This window comes from Arachis ipaensis, chromosome B7 (genome assembly GCF_059453495.1).
Source record: "Arachis ipaensis isolate K30076 ecotype BB chromosome B7, ASM5945349v1, whole genome shotgun sequence".
NCBI lineage: Eukaryota > Viridiplantae > Streptophyta > Magnoliopsida > Fabales > Fabaceae > Arachis > Arachis ipaensis.
Genome location: NC_142442.1, coordinates 133,602,200 through 133,624,913, shown reverse-complemented (window position 1 = coordinate 133,624,913; position 22,714 = coordinate 133,602,200). Strand labels below are relative to the sequence as shown.

General features: G+C 29.9%; 5 protein-coding genes across 5 annotated transcripts; all 5 read right to left on the bottom strand.

Moving 5' to 3' along the window:
* Positions 1–1,405: 1,405 nt before the first annotated feature.
* On the bottom strand, positions 1,406–2,254 carry LOC110265137 (uncharacterized). Its single transcript, XM_021107952.1, has one exon. The coding sequence runs from the start codon at positions 2,252–2,254 to the stop codon at positions 1,406–1,408; it is 849 nt and encodes a 282-aa protein (XP_020963611.1).
* A 93-nt stretch (positions 2,255–2,347) lies between these two features.
* LOC148554213 (uncharacterized) lies at positions 2,348–6,288 on the bottom strand. Its single transcript, XM_088495041.1, has 10 exons — positions 6,204–6,288; positions 6,032–6,094; positions 5,811–5,903; positions 5,254–5,692; positions 4,810–4,998; positions 4,489–4,587; positions 4,222–4,295; positions 2,929–3,732; positions 2,729–2,800; positions 2,348–2,625 (listed from the first exon to the last, which is right to left on the bottom strand). The coding sequence occupies exons 1-10, from the start codon at positions 6,286–6,288 to the stop codon at positions 2,348–2,350; spliced, it is 2,196 nt and encodes a 731-aa protein (XP_088351167.1).
* Positions 6,289–7,176: 888 nt separating this feature from the next.
* LOC148554212 (uncharacterized) lies at positions 7,177–7,852 on the bottom strand. The gene is made up of 3 exons (XM_088492891.1): positions 7,661–7,852; positions 7,458–7,559; positions 7,177–7,332 (listed from the first exon to the last, which is right to left on the bottom strand). The coding sequence occupies exons 1-3, from the start codon at positions 7,850–7,852 to the stop codon at positions 7,177–7,179; spliced, it is 450 nt and encodes a 149-aa protein (XP_088349017.1).
* A 93-nt stretch (positions 7,853–7,945) lies between these two features.
* LOC107607768 (uncharacterized) lies at positions 7,946–10,002 on the bottom strand. The gene is made up of 7 exons (XM_021107951.2): positions 9,755–10,002; positions 9,534–9,630; positions 9,288–9,420; positions 9,065–9,196; positions 8,495–8,649; positions 8,258–8,393; positions 7,946–8,074 (listed from the first exon to the last, which is right to left on the bottom strand). Exons 1-7 carry the CDS (start codon positions 9,987–9,989, stop codon positions 7,946–7,948), a joined length of 1,017 nt encoding a protein of 338 aa, XP_020963610.2. The 5' UTR covers positions 9,990–10,002.
* An 8,340-nt stretch (positions 10,003–18,342) lies between these two features.
* LOC110265136 (uncharacterized) lies at positions 18,343–19,338 on the bottom strand. The gene has a single exon (XM_021107950.1). It carries the CDS (start codon positions 19,336–19,338, stop codon positions 18,343–18,345), a length of 996 nt encoding a protein of 331 aa, XP_020963609.1.
* Between the last annotated feature and the right edge of the window lie 3,376 nt (positions 19,339–22,714).

The window sequence follows — 22,714 nt, the reverse complement described above, 5'->3', positions numbered from 1 at the left end:
AGCTGTAGAAAAGGGGTTTATAGGGATGAGGCAAATTGGAAGGATATCGAGAATGGGTGAGGATTTCACATAATCATTTTATCTTGGAAGAGGGATTTTTCTATCACATCAATCTTTCTCTATTCAATCAAAACTAAAATATTACAGAAAAATAAAAAAGAATAGTATAACATTCTATTCGTTATATAGAATTGAATTGCATCTTTGGATAACTTAAATTTCAATTGGAAATAAAATAAAATTTAATGATAAAACGAATTAATAAAATTTTAGGTTTAAATTAAATTTTAGTATTTAAAATATTTATAAAATAAATTACATTTTTTTAAAAAATAACTTCATCTTTTATTAATATAATATAATTTTTAAATAATAAATATATTTATTTATTAAACAATATGAAATTATTTAAATACATCTAAAAATTTTAAGAGTTAATTTTCTTAATAGTAGGTGTGCACCAGTTTTTATGAAATAATTTTTCTTAAGAGTATTTGTTACATCTAATAATCTAAACACATCTTAAAATTTAAATAACTTAAATTTCAATATGTGTGCACCATTCTTTAAGAGTTAATTTTTTTTTATATACAAAAAACAAATAGATACGATACAATTTAAACAAAAAAATATCTAAGTAACTTAGATCATAAATCTATAACATAAAACTATAAGAAAATATTTTTGAATAAAACTTAAATTTTAAATATATTAATAAAAAATTTACAATTAACTCTTACAAAAAAATAAATTATTTACTAATGAATAAAAAAATCATCAACTCATTAAAAAAATAATATTATAGAAATATATAATGAACATTTTAAAAAAATAGCTAATAGATATTATTCGACACAAAAAAAAACCTAAAAATAAAAGCCTCTTTAAAAAACGTACATAACAATTAAAGAGTTTTTAGCAAATAAGTTTTAAGCTTAAAATAAATCATTTTTTTATACAGAAGAATTGTATAATTTTTCTACATCTTTTGCTCTATGAATTTAACAAAATTTTGAACAAAAAATAAAATATAGACCCCAAATAGAATAAAAAATAAACAGAAAAAGAATACTTGTAAAACAAACCTCAACTTTTTCAACAAAGAATTCATATAGCATAGAGAAGAAACTACTTACCAAATTATATTTTTTGAAAAACTTCTTTGTAAACAACATTTGATGTGAGGTTACACACTTCATCATCTTCATTAGATAATAATATCTTCAATTCTGACCTTGTCGTCACTCTGGATATTGCAACATACAACTGACCATGAGAAAAAACTGCTGTTCGAAGATATATACCGACCAGAGCTAATGTTTGCCCTTGACTCTTATTAAGAGTCATTGCAAAACAAAGACTAACTGGAAACTGTCTACGCTGAAATTTAAACGGGATTCCAGGATCACTGGGTATTAAATTCATCCGAAGAATAAAAATTGTCACCAATGTTACTTCCGGACACAATTTCAGCACCAATAATGTTCTCCCCAAGATCTTGAACAATGAGTCGAGTTCCATTACACAATCCATTTGCTTGATCTATGTTTCGTAACAAAATAATGGGAACACCTTTCTTCAATTTAAGAGCATGTTTTGGTATCCCAAAACATGTAATCTGGTTCAAAAACTCAGTTGTCAACCAATCAGTGTCAATCCCATCTTGAAAATGACTGCAGCAAATAGAGTCAGAACTCAAATAAACCTTCTCAGGCCCAGGAAAACTGTCAACAACAAAGTCATTTATCTGTTGCAAAATATCAACAGTAGGAGCAAGTATAGCACATTCTTGAAAATAAGAAACATTACCATAGTTATCATGAATATTTGAATATATAGCTGAAACAATATCCTGAATAGGATTGTCAGTTGGAGGAATAAGTAAATCACTTGGAATATCAACAATTATTTCATCCTCCTTTTGATTCCCACAAGAACCTTCACCAATCTTTAAAATCCAATCTGAGAATTCCTTTATTTCATCCAAATTTGACAGAACAGAGTTCTTTCCCAACCTAAAATTTTTTGTCAACCACATTACCTTACAATGCTTCCAAAGAATTGATGAATTAATTGAAGCCATAACTATTTCAGCACGAGTTCCTTTTGGAATAACTGGCAACACTTGTCTAAAATCACCACCAAGAACAATAACTTTCCCACCAAATGGAATATCACGAGCCGAAGCAACATTTGAACTCATTAGGTCACGAAAAGTTCTATCAAGCGCTTCAAACGCCAACTTGTTCGTCATGGGTGCCTCATCCCATATTATTAGAGAAGCACAATGGATGAGTTCTGCTCGCTGACTATCTTTCTTAATACTACAAACAAATTCCTCATTCAGCTAAATGGGAATGCAAAACAATGAGTGCGCAGTCCTCCCATTAGGGAGCAATAAAGATGCAATACCACTAGAAGCAACATTTAAAACAATTCTCCGTTCTGATCGAAGACGGAAAGACAACAATCTCCACATAAATGTTTTTTCAGTTCCACCAAATCCATACACAAAAAAGAATCCAGATCTTTTATTGGCAACTGTATCAATTATTCTCTCATAGATCAGTTTTTGCTCATCTGTCAATTTGTCCAAATTTACATCATGTTCTTCCCGAAGTTGATCTACATCATAATTCATCTCATTTCATAATCATAGAATTTGAAAAATGGGAAACTAAATCCTGATTAGGAAAAGGCATTTGGGAAAAATCTTTCAAGCTTCTACCATTCATTTGCAATAATTTTTCAACTTCAATCAAACAAAGAACTTCAAGTTCCTCTTCTGTCATCACGAGCTCTACGAAGTAAGTAAGAAAAAAGAAAGGCACATGAATTACAAATAAAAGGTAAACTTATCATGATATAACCATCTAAAAATAAACTTATTGAATAATAATAAATAGAACAAGACTTTTGAAAAAAGACCTTGCAATTGCAACTCCCGTCTTCTATAATATAAAATGTCATCAGCTAACAATCTCCAAGTGTCTCTCCAAACCAACTCTAGTTTGTTCATTGAATTAGATGCTAACAGTGTAACAAACAACTGATGCAACTGAAAACCAGATGACAATTCTGCAGTTTCTTTAATAGCATTAATGAACTCCTGATCATCACTCAATAAACCAAGAGCATTGCACGTAGCCTTGAAAGAATCATATATAACACCATCAACAGTGCGGATGCTTTTAAAACTTTTACAACCCCTTTGAACATTGAGCAGCAAATGCAGATAAAATATCTCACCGGAACCAACATGGATAAAAGTTAGCCTTCCAATTGAGAACCCTCTCTGCCTTGGAACCCATTCTTGAGAATCACGCAAGTAAACAAAATGATTTGGAAATTCAGAATATAATAACTGATTACCATGCAGGAACTTAAGATTAGCTCGCATCCACGCAGTAAACATTATATCCTTATACTTGTTCTTCTCAACAATTTCAGGAATCTTATCATGATCATTGAATAATAGATTCTGCTTTCCAGGAAAATGGAATATCAACCGCTGAACAGATGCCCACTTATGATGAATATCAAATGCAAATAGTCTCCAAGCATATTCACAAGGCGCTAGATAGCAACTAATCATAGAATGCTTAATCTCATCAACATCTTGACCGCCATGTTCCTGAGTTTGTACATTTCTAATTGATGCAGTGACGCGGTTTGGCCCCTTGTTTATGTATTTAAATAAATACTTGATGACATTTGACTTGTTACAAAACTCTAAATTGATATGAGATCAATATTTCATAAGGAGCATAGGATTATAAGGAACAACAAATCGATTATCCACATCCACACCATTTATTTTATAAGTAATCCCCATATTTTGCCTTCTATATATTGGATAACCATCTTTACCAAAACCTGTTGCATCAACAAATTTCTTGGGATAGAATTTAGAACAGCCACCATTTCTCATGCAAGGAGAATAAGGTCTTAATTTACCACAAGGACCATGAATCATATATTTGGTAACAACACTATACAACTTTGGAAATCTAACTGGATCCGGTAACTCAGCTGATATAACCTAATCCATGATTTCAGTTGTTTGTAACCTACCCGCATTTTGAAGCTAAACCAAAATATGTGCATGTGGCAAACCGCTTTTTTGAAATTCAATTGTATACATCCCTAAACAAAAGAAAAATTTAATTTTGCATATATAACTCATTATTAAATAAGCAGAAATAACCACATAAAATTTACCGGCATTCACAGGTCCAAAGAAGACTCCATCCTTCAAATCAGCCATCAAAGATTGAATTTTCAACTCAAACAACCTACATGCAAGATCAGGCCGATCAGATATAGCAATATGAGACCGTTCAGTGTATCTTTGAAACTCCAGCCAACTCGGGTTGCAAGTTATAGTAATAAATAAATTAGGATAACCATATTGTTTGGAAATAGACATAGCATCTTAACAATTATTAAACATTATATCTTCTACCCCCAGTAAAAGAAGACGGTAACAGAATCCTGGTTCCAATGGAACACGCATCAACATTTCCTCGTTCCATGGCTTCTTCGACCCCTTGCAAGATATGAGATCTTATATTCTTCTGGTCAAATCTAATATACATAAGACGTTGTGATTCAACCATACAAAACGAATCAACAATAAATTGTTGAAATAACCTTCTAGACTTGAGTATCGTCCCAAACTCATTTTCTCGTTCTTGGATTCGAAAACAAATAAATTCCCGCAAAGAAACTCTTTGTCTTTTTGGTATATTTTCTCTACTTCTAATACAATGGTATGGTATATCTTCTTGGTATCCATCTTCACCATACGGGAATAGCAAAGGATATTGCAACGGCCAGTACAACATATGTGTCTCATGAATGCGTTTTAAGTCTCCATTTCTCCACTGAACAATAATATCACGTGCAGTATCCGATCCATCAAAATTCCCGATAATAAGACCAGCAATTTCAGAAACTGTGGGCTCATTATACACTCGAGGGTCTGCTGCTCGATGCCTAAACAAACGAATGGAAAAGCCTCAGTAGGACGTTGCTGATAGAACTCTTTTGCCATTCAAAAATATTTTGCAACGACATTATTCTCATCAAGCATCTTTAATAAATCTTCAATTAATGTTGAATCCAAAGAACCCGTACGACTGCTAAAGCTACATATAAAAATAATTGTCAAGTAGAAACATATAATAACTAATGGAAAACAAATATGAAAATACAACAATTGGGATTTCATCAACCATACTCAAACCATACCAAAAAACTCCCTCTTTATTTGACAGCTCATTCTCAGTGTCAAAAATATACAACTGAGCAAATTTTGGTTGCTGTCCAGGCACGGAAAGTAAACTACCAATTCTATGGTAATTCTGGTCACAGAGAATAAATTGCGGTGGACCTGATCCATTACTAAGAGACGTGTCAACCCTTCCACCAATAGAAGTAAAACAAAACAAATTATTATATGCCTGAATGTTCTTAAAAAAATGTTTACTCCTTGGATCATTTCCACTCAAAAGCGAAACTAACAATTCAGGTGGCTCCTTCAACAATGGCAATTGCACTTTTCCTTTAAGACAACACATTGAAAATACTGGTTGACTAACTTTAAATTCTCTGATAACACGTTCATCATACCAAAAGCCCGCACCACACCATGTGCAAGTGTAATTACAATCACCATGGTCCAAGTATCCTATTTATAAAATAATGAACATCAATGTTCTATTATATGTTGAAGGAAAAAAATTTACCGATTAACACAGAGAAGAAAGAAAAAGTATTGGCATTATTTACTAAGACCAAACACAAACCTTTCATCTCACTTGATGCAAACAATACATGGTCATTAATATCAACAAAGCTTGTGAATACATCATCAAGAATATCATGCATAACAGCTTCATCTAACAAAGAACATTTATGTAGTTATAAAAAAATAGCTTAAAGAATAAAATAATATCAATACTCATTTATTATAAACAACTATTTATAACAACATACTGAAAATACTTGCTTACACATATGTATATACCTTCATTAGTATATATTGATCCAACACAAGATAGAATACTCTGAGATAAAAAGGCCGGTTGAGCTATATAAGAAAAATACAAAAAGAAAAATAAAAAAATCTGTGAGATACCCTAGCTAAGTAATACGTCATTTGTTAAAGAAACAATAATTGAAAAAAGAATCAAACTAACCATTTCTTATTCCAAGTGTCTCATCTTTTTTCCTCTTCATTGCCAATTTTCTTCTCTTTCTAGCATCTATAGATGATTCACTCATAGTATTGTTTGGTAAAGAATAACACAAGAAACAATAACTAAATGGAATGTCCAAACCAAATAAAAAAAGAATAACCTTTGGTTTTATATGAAAGAGAAATAGACTACCCTAGTTGAATAGGGCATTTTAGCAAGTAGACCTCTTTGCCTAATAGCAATTATAGTCTACCAATTTTAATTAAAAAAAATCCTACTTTAGGAGCATGAGATGTGATGGATAAAAAAGAATGTGCTTTTTTAATACCTAAACTATATTAACCATTCTAGGAAAAATGCACCTATCAAATCCATCAAACAAAAGAAATGACCAAAAGATCACTTCCAACTTGTTATGGATAAAAAAGAATGAAATTTTTTAATACATAAGCTACATTAGCCATTCATGGCAAAATGCACCTAAGAAATCCATCAAACAAAAGAAATGGCCAAAAGATCACTTCCAACCTGTTCAATATAGATATATCAAGAAAGTACAAATCAATTCAACAACACATGAATATTCAGTCATCTAAATACCATAAAGCATTCACTTGACAAAACCACATAAGTTAAGGAATAAACTAAATTGTGGAAGGAGAGATTTTTATATCATAAAAGAGCTACTGCATTTTATTGAATTTCAAAGAAATAAGTACAAGCATAAAGGGCTAAATAGCTAATTTGCCTAGTGGCTAATGATATTGTGTCCACACCCTATCACTTAATCTATTACATGAGAAAGATGCCCAAAAAACAATCCAAACAACTTATACAAAACATGAAAACATACCCATATTCTCATCCACTACAATCTAATGCATCAAATGCTATTACATGGACACAACTAAAATACCTAATTTCCTAGATTAGTCTAATCAGTAGCTCTAGTTAGCTGCCATGGGTAGCCACCTCAATTAACCCCATGTCCAGAGGAGCCATCATTCCCCGAGCCACGAGACTCATCAGCTTCATCAAATTGCAGCCTCAAGGATCTTCTCAACCTCTTCAACGAAGGCTTCACATCTTTCTCAGCATCAATAGAGCCTCGATTAATGCCAACCACATACTGCTAGTGTAAACAATTGCATGAAAATATAAACCTAATTCGAGAGATAATTAATGAGTTCTAGTCAAAGGAACTTGATCATAAAATTAAGCGCCCTATCAAAAAAAATTGGCAACACTACTCACCTCTTCACTTTCATCAACTTCATCACATGAATTTTCAGAACTATCCACTTCATTTAACTTATCCACCACAGCATCAGCAAACTTTCTCTTGAGGAAAGGACACTATTAAATGACACAACATATTAGGTTCAATTTAAACAGAACTCAAAAAAGGGTGAAAAGTAATACAGAAAAAATAATAGAAGAAACTGGAAGCATGGAACCTTATCATCTTCATCAACTCCCAAGTCAACAACACTTGATTCCTTTTGGGTACATTGAGGCGAACTAGCAAAGAGCTCAGAGCAGCTAGAAGGATTCAATCCCAAATTTGGTGATTTGGTAACCTTAGAGGGTTCACCAAATGATCCCTCTCCTTTTGGTACAAATCCAGCCTTGGATAATACAAAGCACATCCGATATAAGACATGAATAAAGGTGGAACAACCAAAAAATGAAAAATTTAAGAAAGAATTTATTAAATAGAAACAATAGGTGCGAATTCTATTTTATACCTTTTTAGGACTCAAATCTGAACCAGAGAGCTTAAACATTCCAACTATTGCAGCATCATCACAAACACGCCTCACTGGATAACTCCCTTTGAATTTCTCCATCCCAACAGGCCTACTAAGAACCTTGAATAGCATAGTTTTCCAACAATTTCTTGGAATATAGGAGGAGACTGTGTGCCAAACACAACCTACGAACAATATAAAATAGACACAACAGAAAAATGAATCGGCAGAAACCGAAGGATAAGAAAACTCTTTAACAATAAACTCAGCAGATAAAAAGAATATAGCATTCAATTGACTTACATCAACATCCTTAAGATGTTGTTCAAACAGCCAGGCACAAGTCTTATTCAGTAAGTAACTTGCCTCACGATCAAAGAGGACAAAAATAGAAATACCAGTCGAATCCTCAACCAACACCTTCATTCTAAACCTGGATCTTTTTAAGATGCACATAAATACTGGCCTAAGATTAACAACTACGCAGAAATAATTCACTGTTTAACAAAGCACAAAGGAAGCATTGTAAAATATTTATACCTAGCAGTCACATTTGTAACATGGATGTTGCAAAATTGACAAAAGTAAATCCCAGATTCTGCCTGAACACCTCTGCCACACACACAAGCAGAGTACCACCAAGGACCATCCTCAACTATTTCAGCTATCTTCGCTAGTACAACAAAAGTTCCAGCCTAAAAATATAAGACCATGTCTATAAATGTTAAGACATTATAACCAAAGATAGTTGTAATACAAACTAAAACTGAAAAACTAAAATAAATACTAACAGCATAGTATTTTCAGGTACAAAGGAGGACAAAAAGATTAATATCGTTCCAAAATAAAGCAGTATTTACTAATGAATAGAAAAAGAAAATTTAACAAAAATTATCAAGAGTAAAGATGATAAAAAAATTAAAGTGGTTCCAACCCGGTTCTTATCATCAAGCGACTTCACAGTACACCTATGTGTGAGCTTCATAAAGTCTTCTTCTATTCCGATATTTTTTCCAGATCCAACAATGCCAATGGGTTAGGATGCACTAACTCCATGTGGAATAGAACTGTTAACAAATACAGCACCAACTTAAATAAGTAAATAATGACAGCAACAACAACAAAAAACACAACAGAAACTGCATGTACAAATATACCTTTTCCAAAAAGCTGCCACCTCTGGGATGTCAAGATTAAATCCAAGCTTTGATGCAAACATAACATTCTAAAGTCCAACTCTACCTGAAAAAAATATATATATACATTTGTTACAGGAATATAGTGGTAAAACCAAGTGAACTTAGAAAACTGACACACCTGAAATGAAATTTACATGATACAAACCTCTAAAAACCTTAACTTTGGCATGTTGTAAAACCACAACTGGCTGTTCAGCATACCCAGAAGACAGAAATCGATTAAGTTCATCAACATATTCACCAAATAAGGCATACCGAATCTTGTGACTGAAAACAACCAACAAAATCACCTACACTATTATAAACTTGACTATACAAACACACCGAAAACAAAAAAGAATCTCAATAAGAGGAAGAGGTAGAAATTAAAGAACCCTAACTCATTTTCAGCAAGTTCCATCACGGCCATCTTCATCTTCTTTCCATCTTTATCATATTCTTTCTCTTCCGACACAGAGACCAACAGACCCACCACATCTGAAATAAATATTAAAAAAAACTATTAGGAAATAATGACAATAAAGCAACATTTTACAAATCACAAAGAAATAAGACTGCAATCATTCCAGACAAAAAAGTGTGAGCAAATAGCACAACATACCAACTAAGAAATCAGAATCCTCTTTGGTTTCCAAAAGTTCAGTGAATGGAGAGATTTTACGAGCAGATTTTGGAATAAAACCGCAGATAGCATCCCTGACAGTGGTCCTGAATTGGAAAATCAACTTAAACTGATGCCTAGTGGCCCTATAAGATCCTTGGTTTGGCACAACAGAGAAGAGCTTCATGACATATACTCGACCCTCAGAGAGAAGTTGTTTGAACCTGTAAATCATAGTCTTCCGAATAGTAGCTTGTATCTTGCACCCCTACCAATCAACATAAATTATACTAAAAATCTTATAAATGACAAATCGAATAAAGAGGAAAACAAATTTAAATGAAACAAAATTTCAGATCTCAATATAAAAAAGGTAAGGAGAAACACATCTAAATGCAAAAAACAAACATCCAAAAAATTTTAATAGATTTATACCACTATAACTCATAGATTCATCAACCAAAATCATCTCCATGGAATTTGGGAGAAGCTGACCAGTGAAAGTAGGAACAGTCCAAAGCCTAATTACCCTAACTTTGAGGTTCCATGCTTCCTTCTCAGGATTAATCTTATTAACCATATCCATGGAAGTTGTCATATTGAAATGCAATTAAAGGGATGAAAGAGAAAACAGTTTTGAGTCAATAAAATAGCAACTAAGAAACACATACAATAGCAACATGAATGTGAGAAAAATCTGCCTTGATCAATGGGTTCTGCCTTTATTTATAAACACAAATCAATTGAGTAATTTGAATTTCGAAATCCATAGAACCCTTATTTTGGGAGGAAAAAAAAGAAGCAAGATAGACATTTGAAAGATATTGATGTTGATTGACCTTAGATATCAATCGAAAGATATTTGCCGGCCCCACTAAATAATCCTATATATAGGTCCTAAGCTAACAACAATTGATACACAAATAAGATGTATAAATGGTAAGCTATATTAATCCTAAGTTATCTTCTATATAAATTGTAAGTTAATAGGAGAAGAGAGGATGGGATGAGAAGAGGATGAGAGAGAAGAGACAGATAACAAAGACAACATGAGGTAACACCTAGAGAAAAGGGAGAACTAAAAATAAAAAGAAAACCTATGCATAGATTTAGGAGTGGTAGACTTAGATGAGGACACCTTTTAGTATAGACATCATTATTTGATTAGGCTTCCTATATAATTATATTTTCAATGGGAAATATATCATATTCCCAATGAAGATACACACAAGATAATTATCTATCAATGTAATGAAAAACCAAAAAACAAAGTGGCCATCAATAAAGTTCAAAAATTGTGCTCAAAAGAAAAAAAGATATACAATCAAGGAATGAAGGTATAAACAAAAGAGAGTAACAAATAAGAATACATTTTTTACTAATTTTATTTAAAAAAAATAAGAGAACAGAATCAAAGACTCAAACTTCTCAGAAAAAATATCAACATAAGCTCGATAGCTAAATAGAAAATAAAAACCTATTTTAAGTAAACATACACAAAGAGAAATATCTATTAACTTCATCAAGCAGCTCATTTTCCCTAGCAAACAGACCCTTGATAATTCAAGACGAAGGGATACAAAATAAAAAAAAAAGTATTTTAAATAGCTTACCAATAAAAATCAATTGGTGTACACTTGTACATAAATAATGCCCAGGTAATTTTGACTTTCAAAAGAGAAAAAAAAGGCACACATGTGAATTTGACACTCAATTTGGTTGTGAAACTAAAATAAATTTCTCGTTTTCTATTAAAGTGAAACTAAAATAAATACCACAAGTGATTTACTATCACAAATGAAACTAAAATAAAATTTGATGAGTATCTCCAAAATAAAAAACAAAGCAAATAAAAACATAAAAAAGAGAGAAAAACACAGAGAACAAAACAAAGAATAGTAACAAAACTTCTAAACAACTTTTAAAAATACAACTCAACAAATCTAGAACCTGAGATTCGTCTCTATAAAGTGGGATAAAATATTTCTCACAGAAATTAGAGAAACTTAAGGAGATAATGTGAACCGGCTCAATTTACATAGCATTTTCAACTATTGAATTGTAAATAGATGAAAAACTATTAGAAAAATAACGACAACAAAGCAACATTCAATAATTCAATATTTATCCAATAGTATAATACCAGAAATTTTAGATTGAAACAACTAAAGTAAAATTATAGCCTCTGTTAATTCAGAATTGAAATTCACTGCAAAGTTATTTCCAATTTCTTTACAGAAAATGCTATTATTACAAAGAAAGTAGCTAAATTTTCCTTTAAAAAAAATATCACCTTCATGGACTAAGTTTTGAATTCCAAAATATTCTTCATCTTCTTTCATCTTCTTGTTTAGTGACTAAGGCAAACCAAAGATAAGAAAGGAAGGAGTTTCAGAAGGCATAGAAAAGAAGAATTTACACCAGCAGCATCTATCCAAAGGAATTGGTGATTTCGGAAATATCACAATAAGCCATCCATAAATTCCTTTGATAAAATAATTTATTTCAAAAAGGGTTTCATCTGACTAAACAAACATATGGACTTAGCCAATTTCAACCACAAGATTACAAATAAATCTTACGGATGGACGAAAAAGCTAGATGAATGTGCCAATAAATACACAGAAATCATGACAGGATGTTTTTCCGTCATTAATGGTAATTTTGCAGTAGCAAGAAGAAATAAAAAAAAGAGCATCATATTTGGATAACAAATTATAAATGTATGCATGAAGGATCAAGGTCATGTAAGGAAATAATGCCCATGCACTATTCTACGCAAAGTCATAATACAATAGCAACTATAATTGAAATCCAAGATAAAGATGATAATAGAAACTTGCCAATCATCTCTTCATCATTTCCCGCTTTTCTGCAGCAAGCGGTTCAACTCGTCTGATTGCCTTCCTAGCATGATCATTTGAAGGATCAATTTCTAGGTTTTTTTCATATCTGTCAATTGATATTTGAAAAAATAACTAAAATTAGTGAAGTGAAAAAATTATGGTATGAATGAACTCAATGATGCGAAAAGGAAAAAAAACTGAATGGTACCAGTATGCAGAACATGTACTTCTTCATTAAGATCTAATAATAAGGAATGCATAATAATACTCATACTAGCTTTCCCTAGGTTGGCAAATACCACATAACAATGGCATCTTTCCAGTTTGAGAAACTACACTTACCCCCTTACTGTGCAAAAGAGAATAAAGTTCAAGTCCTGCTTAAAGTATAATAACCCCTAATATAAGATCTGAACTTACCAGCAATGGTTTCTTCAAAATGTTCAAGCTTTTCATGAGCTTCTCCTCTTCTTACTAAAGCTTTAATGTACACTGGATTGAGATCTAATGCTTTTGTGCATTCTTTAACTGTGTTGTCATATTTTTCCTGGGATATGTTTAGCATAAGTTAAAAGAAATTAGATTCTTGACTAAATCAATTTCAAATATAAAAGGGCAAATATGATGCAAGATTCCATACCAACTTTATCTATGATTAAAATGACTTCAAAAGATATGATTGGAAAATCAAAAAAGAAGTACGAAAGAGTTGAACCACACTTAAAAGGGTCTAGTTTGCCAAAAATGGTCCCTTGGATGGATGCATGAGGTATCTAGTTTGTGAGCTCCCATATTATATTTTTACTTTAAGCAGGCCTCTTAATTAAGTAAGTTGGGTTCATGTTTTGCTTAGACTAATTACATTTTGGAAATAATAAATATGTATATTAAAATAAGCATTATCTCAAATAACAAATTAAAACACAAAAAAAGAACAAATTAAACATAATTTCTATATAAAAAAAAGGCAGAAAGAGAAATTATTTGACTTAAGTTGCAAACTTTCTGAGCCCATTTCCTTGTCCAGAAGAACTGTGCTACAATCTCATATCATAATGCAGCAAGGATCCTCAATTGATCTTTTAAACACCTTCGTATACCAACAAATCACAATAAAAAATAATACTAAATTAACATTTACTTGAAAGATAATCAAATAAATCCTAGAAAACACGATGATAACCTTCAGCTTCAGGATAAAGAATTTATCATGTGACACCATTATTTTTTTTTCCACACAACGTGGGTCCAAATTACAGGATAAAGAGTACCTTGTTAGAGAGCGAGAGCAAGAGCGGCACTCTGGGACCAGCGTGATCAGACCCCAATATAAAAGGGGAAAAAACAAAAAATAGTTAGTTCATGTGTATTTACTCAAAACACATCAAATAAAATCCTAAGAAAACACAACAGATCAATAAGCATAACCATATATCAAAAGATAATGATACAGATTTATCATGACATCAGTTTTTTTTTTCTCAAGTTATGATAACAATACAAATCTGAAGAGATCACATAAACAGTTAAAGTTAATCCAAAATTTAACACCTCACAGATGACAAAATAGTAAAGTTAATCCAAAACATCTCATCAAATGAGTTCAGAATTTTAAAAAAATAAACTTGCTTTTTTTTAACCCAAGCAGTAATATATTTTTATTTTTAAGAAAAAAATCCTTAAGAAAACCAAAGCTGAAGTCAATTATACACAAGATAGTCTCCAAAAAAAATAAGGACTACTAAATATCTTTCAATAATTTATTGAAAATATAAGTTCTAGAGAAGTTATGTAAAAATTTAAATCAAGATTTTAAAACATGCCAAAAACACATTTTGAAAAATATAATAGTAATACTCTCAAATTTAAACGATATAAAATCACTATTAGAAAAATTAAAATAAATAAGACAATAACCCATCAATGAAATGCCAACTTCAAAATTACAGCAAGAGATTAATAAGCATAACAATATGCCAAAAGCATTGGAGCTAAAACAATAGGAAATTCATATAGATTTAGAAGAAAATAAAAACGCACCTGTAAGACAAAAAAAGCACAATGACACCAACCAAAAATTACACGTTTAACACATCACATATGGAAAAACGGTAAACTTAATCCAAAGATGCTCATCAAGTCAGTTCACAATTAAAAATTATAATTCTCCACTTTTCTTTTTCAAATCAAGCAGCAAGGTATTTTTATTTTTAAAATAAAATTCTTAAGCAAAGCAAAGCTGAAGTCAATTATACACAAGAGAATAATACAAATCTGTCATGACATCAGCTTATTTTTTTTTCTCAGGTTATGACAATAATACAGATCTGAAGATATCACATAAACAGTTAAAGTTAATCCAAAATTTAACACCTCACAGATGAGAAAACAGTAAAATTAATCCAAAACATCTCATCAAATGATTTCAGAATTTTAAAAAAATAAACTTGCTTTTTTTTAACCCAAGTAGTAATATATTTTTATTTTTAAGAAAAAAATCCTTAAGGAAACCAAGGCTAAAGTCAATTATACACGAGATAGTCTCCAGAAAAAGAAGAACTACTAAGTCTCTATCAATAATCTATTGAAAATATAAGTTGCAGAGAAGTTATGTAAAAATTTAAATCAAGATTTTAAAACATGCCAAAAATACATTTTGAAAAATATAATAGTAATACTCTCAAATTTAAAGGATATAAAACTACTATTAGAAAAATTAAGATAAATAAGACAATAACCCATCAATGAAATGCCAACTTCAAAAAGACAGCAAGAGATCAATAAGCATAACCATATGTCAAAAGCACTGGATAAAAAGGTATCATTCAATAATTAAAAATATAAGAGATAATTTTTTAAAATTGAATGCATAAAAAGGTATCATTCAATGATTAGAAATATAAGAGATAAATAGCTCCAATATGAAGCAAATGAGGAAGCCAACAGTTGAAATTGAACCATATCGAATTTTATAGGTTTTTCACTTTTTACAACAAAAGAACTTTATCATTCAAGTGCATAAATTATATCTTTTAAGATTGAGAAATATAAGAGTCAAAATTAAGGAATATGGTATCAGTAATCCAAAGATTAAAAAATGATTTAGTATCATCAGTGAAAGAAATAAATATTTGGTTTTCTATTAAAGTTAAAAATTTTATTTGTGATATACCATCTTAAAATTACACGTTTTACAGGTCAAATGTGGCAATAAAAGTAAATTTCATCCAAAAATATTCATCAAAGAAGTTCAGACATCCAACAAACTCAATGGATTATTTGGAAATGAAATATAAACTCCATACACAAAGAGATCACAATTTATCATAGTTTATACACAAATAGGTCAAAGAGAAAATTATTTACTTTAACTTTCTTGAAAATTTTCTGACCCCATTTCCATATGCAATAAAACTGTCTTGCAATTTGAGAACCGAAACCAACAACAACCTCAATCGCTCTCTTATACATATTTATCCACGAAGAAATCACATTATAAAAAAGTTAATTGGCATCCAAATATCAACATAAGTGGAGGAAAACATTGTCATAATCACATACAACTTAACAACAAAAATCATGAAAATTTATTTACATAAAAAGTAGCAGTTTAAAACAAAACAATTAATCTCACAAAAGCCTGTAAATTTTGAAAGACATTCAGAAATCCTAAGAATAAATAACTGTGGATTCATAATAATGGTAAACACAATAACACAGAAAACATGATGATACAAAACAAATTTGATTTTAATAAAACAAATAAATAAACGTAAAGTTATCCAAAAGTATGAGTTCCACCCCGACAAAAATCCAAACGCCACTTTCTTAGATCTTTTATTTAGCATAAAATAAATAAATAAATAAATAACCCAAAGATCTGCGAAACAGCCAAACAACACAAAATATCAGCGGCCAAAATTTCACATTATAAACATATTAACTTATCTTTTTTCACTCCTTTGATGAACTTATTGGAACAACTGATGAACTCAAAGAACTTGAAGCGCCACAAAGGATTAATAGTTATCTTGCTTTACATTTTGCCAAATAAAATATTTTATTGTCACAAAATATTAATAATTAACATGCTCATTTCATTAATTCCATTCCAACTATTCATTGACAACTATATTAAATCAAACTTATGTCTTTTTTTATATGTATTACACTGTAAAAAATCTATTTCAAAATGTTAGTACTTATGAATTAGTACTTCACAAATATTATTGCAATGCTTAAACCATCTTTTCATTCATTAAAGTTATTCTTCATTATTGATCTAGCATCTATTAAGTTTTAAGTATACTAAAGGCACTATAAGAAAGATTGAAATGACAGGAGGAAATCTTTCATATCTCATCTCCATTAAAGTTATTCTTCATTATTGATCTAGCATCTATTAAGTTTTAAGTATACTAAAGGCACTATAAGAAAGATTGAAATGACAGGAGAAAATCTTTCATATCTCATCTCCATTTAATTCTTTGTTTTGAAGTACTCCACAATAAGAAACAAAAGATTTTAGAAATGACCTGAACTCCTGAAGCAATATTTCATGTCCCATCTTCATTTAATTTTTTATCTTGAACCACTTGATAATAATAAGTGAGTGAAGTCTTAAAAGATGCAAACTAATAAATATAGATATAAGTAAAAGTAGATTGTTAAGTAATGACTACACCTACCATTTAATATGTTGAGAAAGTCAAGACCTATTTAACATAGTTCATTATAACTCAAGTAACATGGACATTAACAAATATTAAATGTAATTACTTTTGTTAATACACTAACAAAATGGTACTTTAACATGTAATGTGTTATCTAATGCTAGGGGTGCATGTATAGCAATATTATTTTAGTTTTTTCAAACATTTTTAATTTTATTAGAATTGTGTGTATGATAAAATCGTTTATTTCCTTTCTTCAAATAACTTTTTTATTATGGTAGTAAATGTTAGAAGAATTTTATGTAAAAAATATTATTTTTTACCTTTTTTTTCCAAACAATTGTATTCAAATTGAAGTCGGATGGTATGTTTAGTGTGACGAACTTTTTTTTTTACATTTATCCAAATTTGTTTCATAGCAAAATCAAACTCTCGGAGTCATTCAAAGTTGTAATATTTTATATTTAAAATATAACTTGCTCATGATAAACGGTATACAACTGGAAACCATTTGGCAAACTCCCACTATGTGTTATGTCTTTTTAAGAGAAAGAGATTGTACAATTTCTTTTCAAACCGATGGAAGTATATAACCATAAAAACATAGCATAATGAATAAAATATTTTACACCAAGTTAAATAAAAATCTTTACAACACAAATAATGCATATGAACTTAAAAATAAAGGATAAATACTACAAATGAACCAGCAATGCCATGCATGGTCTTCCTTGAGCAATGCAAGTTGAACCAATATCTGACATTGGTGGTAACACTCATACACACTAAACAAATCACAATAAACAAAGACATAGTATTCCACTAAAACCAACTCTAAATAGCACCCAACCCCTAAAACTTTAAACCCTAAGTCCTACCAGGCATAGTTTGTAGCAAAGCATGACTATTACAACTTTCTAAGTAATCCATCAGACGGGAAATAAAGTTTCTTCATATGCATGGATAGATCTAATTTTAACATGATTATCATAAAAAACCCGATGAAGCCTGTTTCTTGTGCCTTCAATGGGGTTATATCGAACAAAAAAAATTGAGAGTAGGCAATGACTTAAGCCCCAACCAGTTGTAGGTGCCTCTCCATAACTTGAATAACATCATGATCAACCATGACAACTGGCACATACAAAGTACCTATTCCATTATATGTAAATAGTTGTGACCAGTTAACACCTTCATCGGTGTCACTTACCTGCCATATAACTGAGTTGTATGAATAGAATGTGTGATTATTTGATGCCAAACATAGACATCCATCTCTAACAAAAAGGCAACCACAATGAGACATAGATTTAGGAGGGACATAAATTTGGCCAAAAGTCAATGTCATCAATGAGAAAGATACAATATATGGTTGATCACCGTCTTCACGGTCAGCAAGCCAATACACAACACCACTGGCTACAACATACGAAGGATCCAACCGTTGCACATATAAAGGACATGAAATCCTAACATGCCAGTTCCTAGTGAAACTTGTATACATAGATAAAGTGTAAGCAGTGCTATCGGGTTCATCTTTAAAAACATGCAAAATTGCATAATGAACACTATTCGGAAAGTGCGCAAAGGCATAAGTAAAGGAACCCTCACAAGAACTACGTTGCAAAGGATCATCTAGTACCCGAGGCATTTGAATAAGTGGATTCCAAATCACCAAGTGGCTTCTTCTTCCAAGGGAGGAGTAACGGATACAGAAGACTCCCATCTCGACTCTAATGAGCTGAAACCAACCGTGTTGGGTTAAAAGAAAAGGCAAGTTCAGGTAGCCAGTTTCTCCAGTAACGGCATCAATCTTCATGATCCAATCCACTGACGTGATTACAGGAGATGCAAACCCAAAGTGAGTGAACAGTGAGCAACCACGCATTTTCCATATCTTTGAGATTTGACTGAGAAAGTCAAATGAAGTTATCCTTTGCCTCCAATAACGGCAAGTAGCACTGAAACTGACAATGGTTAGAGTGTCACATAAATAGAAGATTTCACTTATAACCTCATCAGGGAGTTGTGGAACCTCTACTTCTGTGGGAGGTATATCACTCATACTTGGTCTCAAGATGTAAGAGAAATTCAAAAGGAGGAATTTAAAGTATAAGATGGAGTATTTGACAAACTCCAAACAATACCTTGTGGTGACCAATGCTCGCTGAACTCCATTTATAGAATGTTAATAGGTCATTGAAAGCCAACTACCTTCCTAACATGCAATAAATTTCACAAGTTTTAGGTATTGCATGGTTTAACTAACATTAAGTGCAGAATGACCTTGTAAAATACTAAACAGTGAAAGAGTTGGGATGGATAAATAAAGCTGAGCTATTAAGGAGCAAGAATCAACTTACTATGTTAATTGTTTACAATAAAATTGTATTTTCAGAATTTTTTTTACAAAACTCCAAAAGAGTTTAGAATTGTAAACAGATGATAATTACAAATTTGGATAAAGTATATTTTTGGTCTCTGAAATTTGTGTAAAATTTAATGAATACTCTAAGTTTTACTTTGTTTTAATTATATCCTAAAAATTTTTAATTTTAAATTAAATATATCGTTCACAGTAAAGTTGTATGAAAGATAATTTACACAAATATTAATCATTAAATTATTATTATTATTATTATTCAAAGTTATGTTGTGTCCAACAATTTATATAGTATAGAAGAACAAAACTATAAATAAAGAATTGTAAAATTGTGTAAAAAATACTCAGGAAGAGTATATTTAATTGAAAGTGAAAACTTCTCCTAGAATAAAATTGAAACAAAATAAACCTTGATGAATATTTTCAAAACTTTTAACTATTATTGAAACGCAAAAAATGTAACTATTGTACAAATTCTTTTTAATCTTATCTTTGTTATTTATTTAATTATTTCTAATATATAATTAGACAATTTTTTTTAAAATAACTGTTTATAATGATTTAAATGTTTTTTAAAATAGCTATGATAACTGAGAATTAAGATTAAAAAAATATGGTATAAGCTAATTTACTCAAATATTAATCATTAAATTATTATATATTTAAAAAATAGGAGTATAATTAGAATTTTTAATCATTTTTCATAATTTGCATATGATGTAATTATATTATTATTTTAATTTTGAACAAATGTCCCTTTGAAAAACATTTTTGGCAATTTTTTTTTAATTTTGTTTTACTATACTATATAAATTGTTGGACATAAGACAGATTTAAATAATAATAATAATAATAATAATAATAATAATAATAATAATAATAATAATAATATAGTAAGTTAATGATTTTTATAAACATGTTCAAATGAAATTTTTTTTCAAAAGACTAATATTTATAAAAAATGACGATACTTTTGTCAAATTGTTAAAGTGCCTATGTTTAGAGTATGCGATCAAACCAAAAATTAATCCAACGTTATTCAATAGGTTTTAAATTATGATTTAGGTCATCTATTGTAAATATATGTTGTTATTAAGAACTTGGTGCAATTAATAGAATGGATAGAACTACATCAATCGCAAGGACAATACCAACTCTATGACTTTGCTATATAGAAGCCATACAATTTACATGTTTTCTTAGAAAACAAACATTAATGCTTGACAATGACATTTACTTTTTTTTTTGGTATTATTAACTCTAAGTAAAAAACCAATAAATAGTTGTAAACTATACTTCCTCTGCATGAAGTAGCTGTGTTAACAAATGAGGCTACTTTAAAATATGAATTGTGAAATGATGACTTCCATCACAGTAATCAAGAGGTACTTTACTAACCATGGTTGGTTAGTAAATTAGCTAAATTTTTCTTTAAAAAAACATCACCTTCATGGACTAAGTTTTGAATTCCAAAATATTATTTTAAATATATTAAACTTAGCTTCTTCAATATTATTTTAAATATATTAAATTTAGCTACTTTGTTTATAATAATAACATTTTGTGTAAAAAAAATTGAAAATAATTTTGCAGTGAATTTCAATTCTGAATTAACAGAGGCTATAATTTTACTTTAGTTATTTCAATCTAAAATTTCTAGTATTATACTATCAGATAAATATTGAATTATTGAAATACTAATAGTGTTAACATCTAAATGTATGTAGTTTGTGAATTTATTATTGTGCTATATTTGAATTCAGCCATTGCTTCTTATCTGTATTTTTTAGCATGCCTATTGGTTAAAAAGGCCCCTATTTTTTTAAGTTTTTATCTTTTTATTTTTTGTTCATCATACTTTGCTTCGTAGAGATATTGACAAACATAAATGATTTTAAGTAATTAAAAATAAATACCCATAAAAAAAATAGTTGATATTTAACCCAACTCAACAAAAAACAATTCTTAACAATTTCATTATTTTAGTAGTTTTTATATAACTTTTTATGTAGTTGTTTTGAATAAATTTTTTGGAATCAAATAAAAGATATATTAGCATGACATTCACAAAATAACTGTACTGATTAATAAGTTATTATGTACCAAAAGTTTTCTTAATTTTTAATCTCATTAATTATAATTATTGTTTATATAACCATTTTTTATATGTCATATTTTATCAAACTTGGCTTGGATTGAAGTAATTTATGTCATTGGCTAACTATAGATTTTTCAGTTCAGATTTCTTTACCACTTTATTCATTTATCACAGGAACTGAAATTTTAAAAGAAAATAAATAAATAAATAAATAAAGCAAATATGATGAGCAAATTTTAAAAAATCAATAGAAGAATACTCATAATTCACAATATCAGATTACTACAAAAAAAAAGATACTACACAAAGATAATAAAAAAAACCTTTAATCCTATATAAAAGAGACATTTTTTAATAATAATGTTTATTTAACTCATTTTGTGCACTGTAATAAACTATCTTATTCCTAAATTGATTCCGGAACTTATACTTATATACTTTAAATACTAAAACTAATTTTGGACATTATACTTCTATTATTGTTGTAGCTTTTTTCAACAACAAATTGAAAAAATTAAAGAAGACCCAAAGTTGGGCCCAAGAAAATAAAAAATACACATATGTAAAGTAAAAGATACCTTTTGGTCTATCTAAACTAAACGCACATGCTAAAATAATTGCATTGAATTTTCCTTTAGAGTCCAGGAGAATGAAAGAGTGTAACTCCTCTGTCTTTAGTGAGCAAGGCAAACCAAACATTAGAAAGCAAGGAGTAGAAGTACAAAAGAAGAATCTAGACTAGCAGTATCTATCCAAGATCCTTCCGAAGAACAAAGCAAGGTTTGCACTATCCATATGAAATGTTCCTATCTCTCTAACTTCTAACCGTCTCTCTTAACACAAAAAGAAACAAAAAAATTCCTTTTTTTTAATTAATTATTCTAATATAATATTTTGTACTAAGAGAAAAAATCGTTGGTCTATTCTTCAGTGCTGAGAACGCAGTTTACAACATCATAA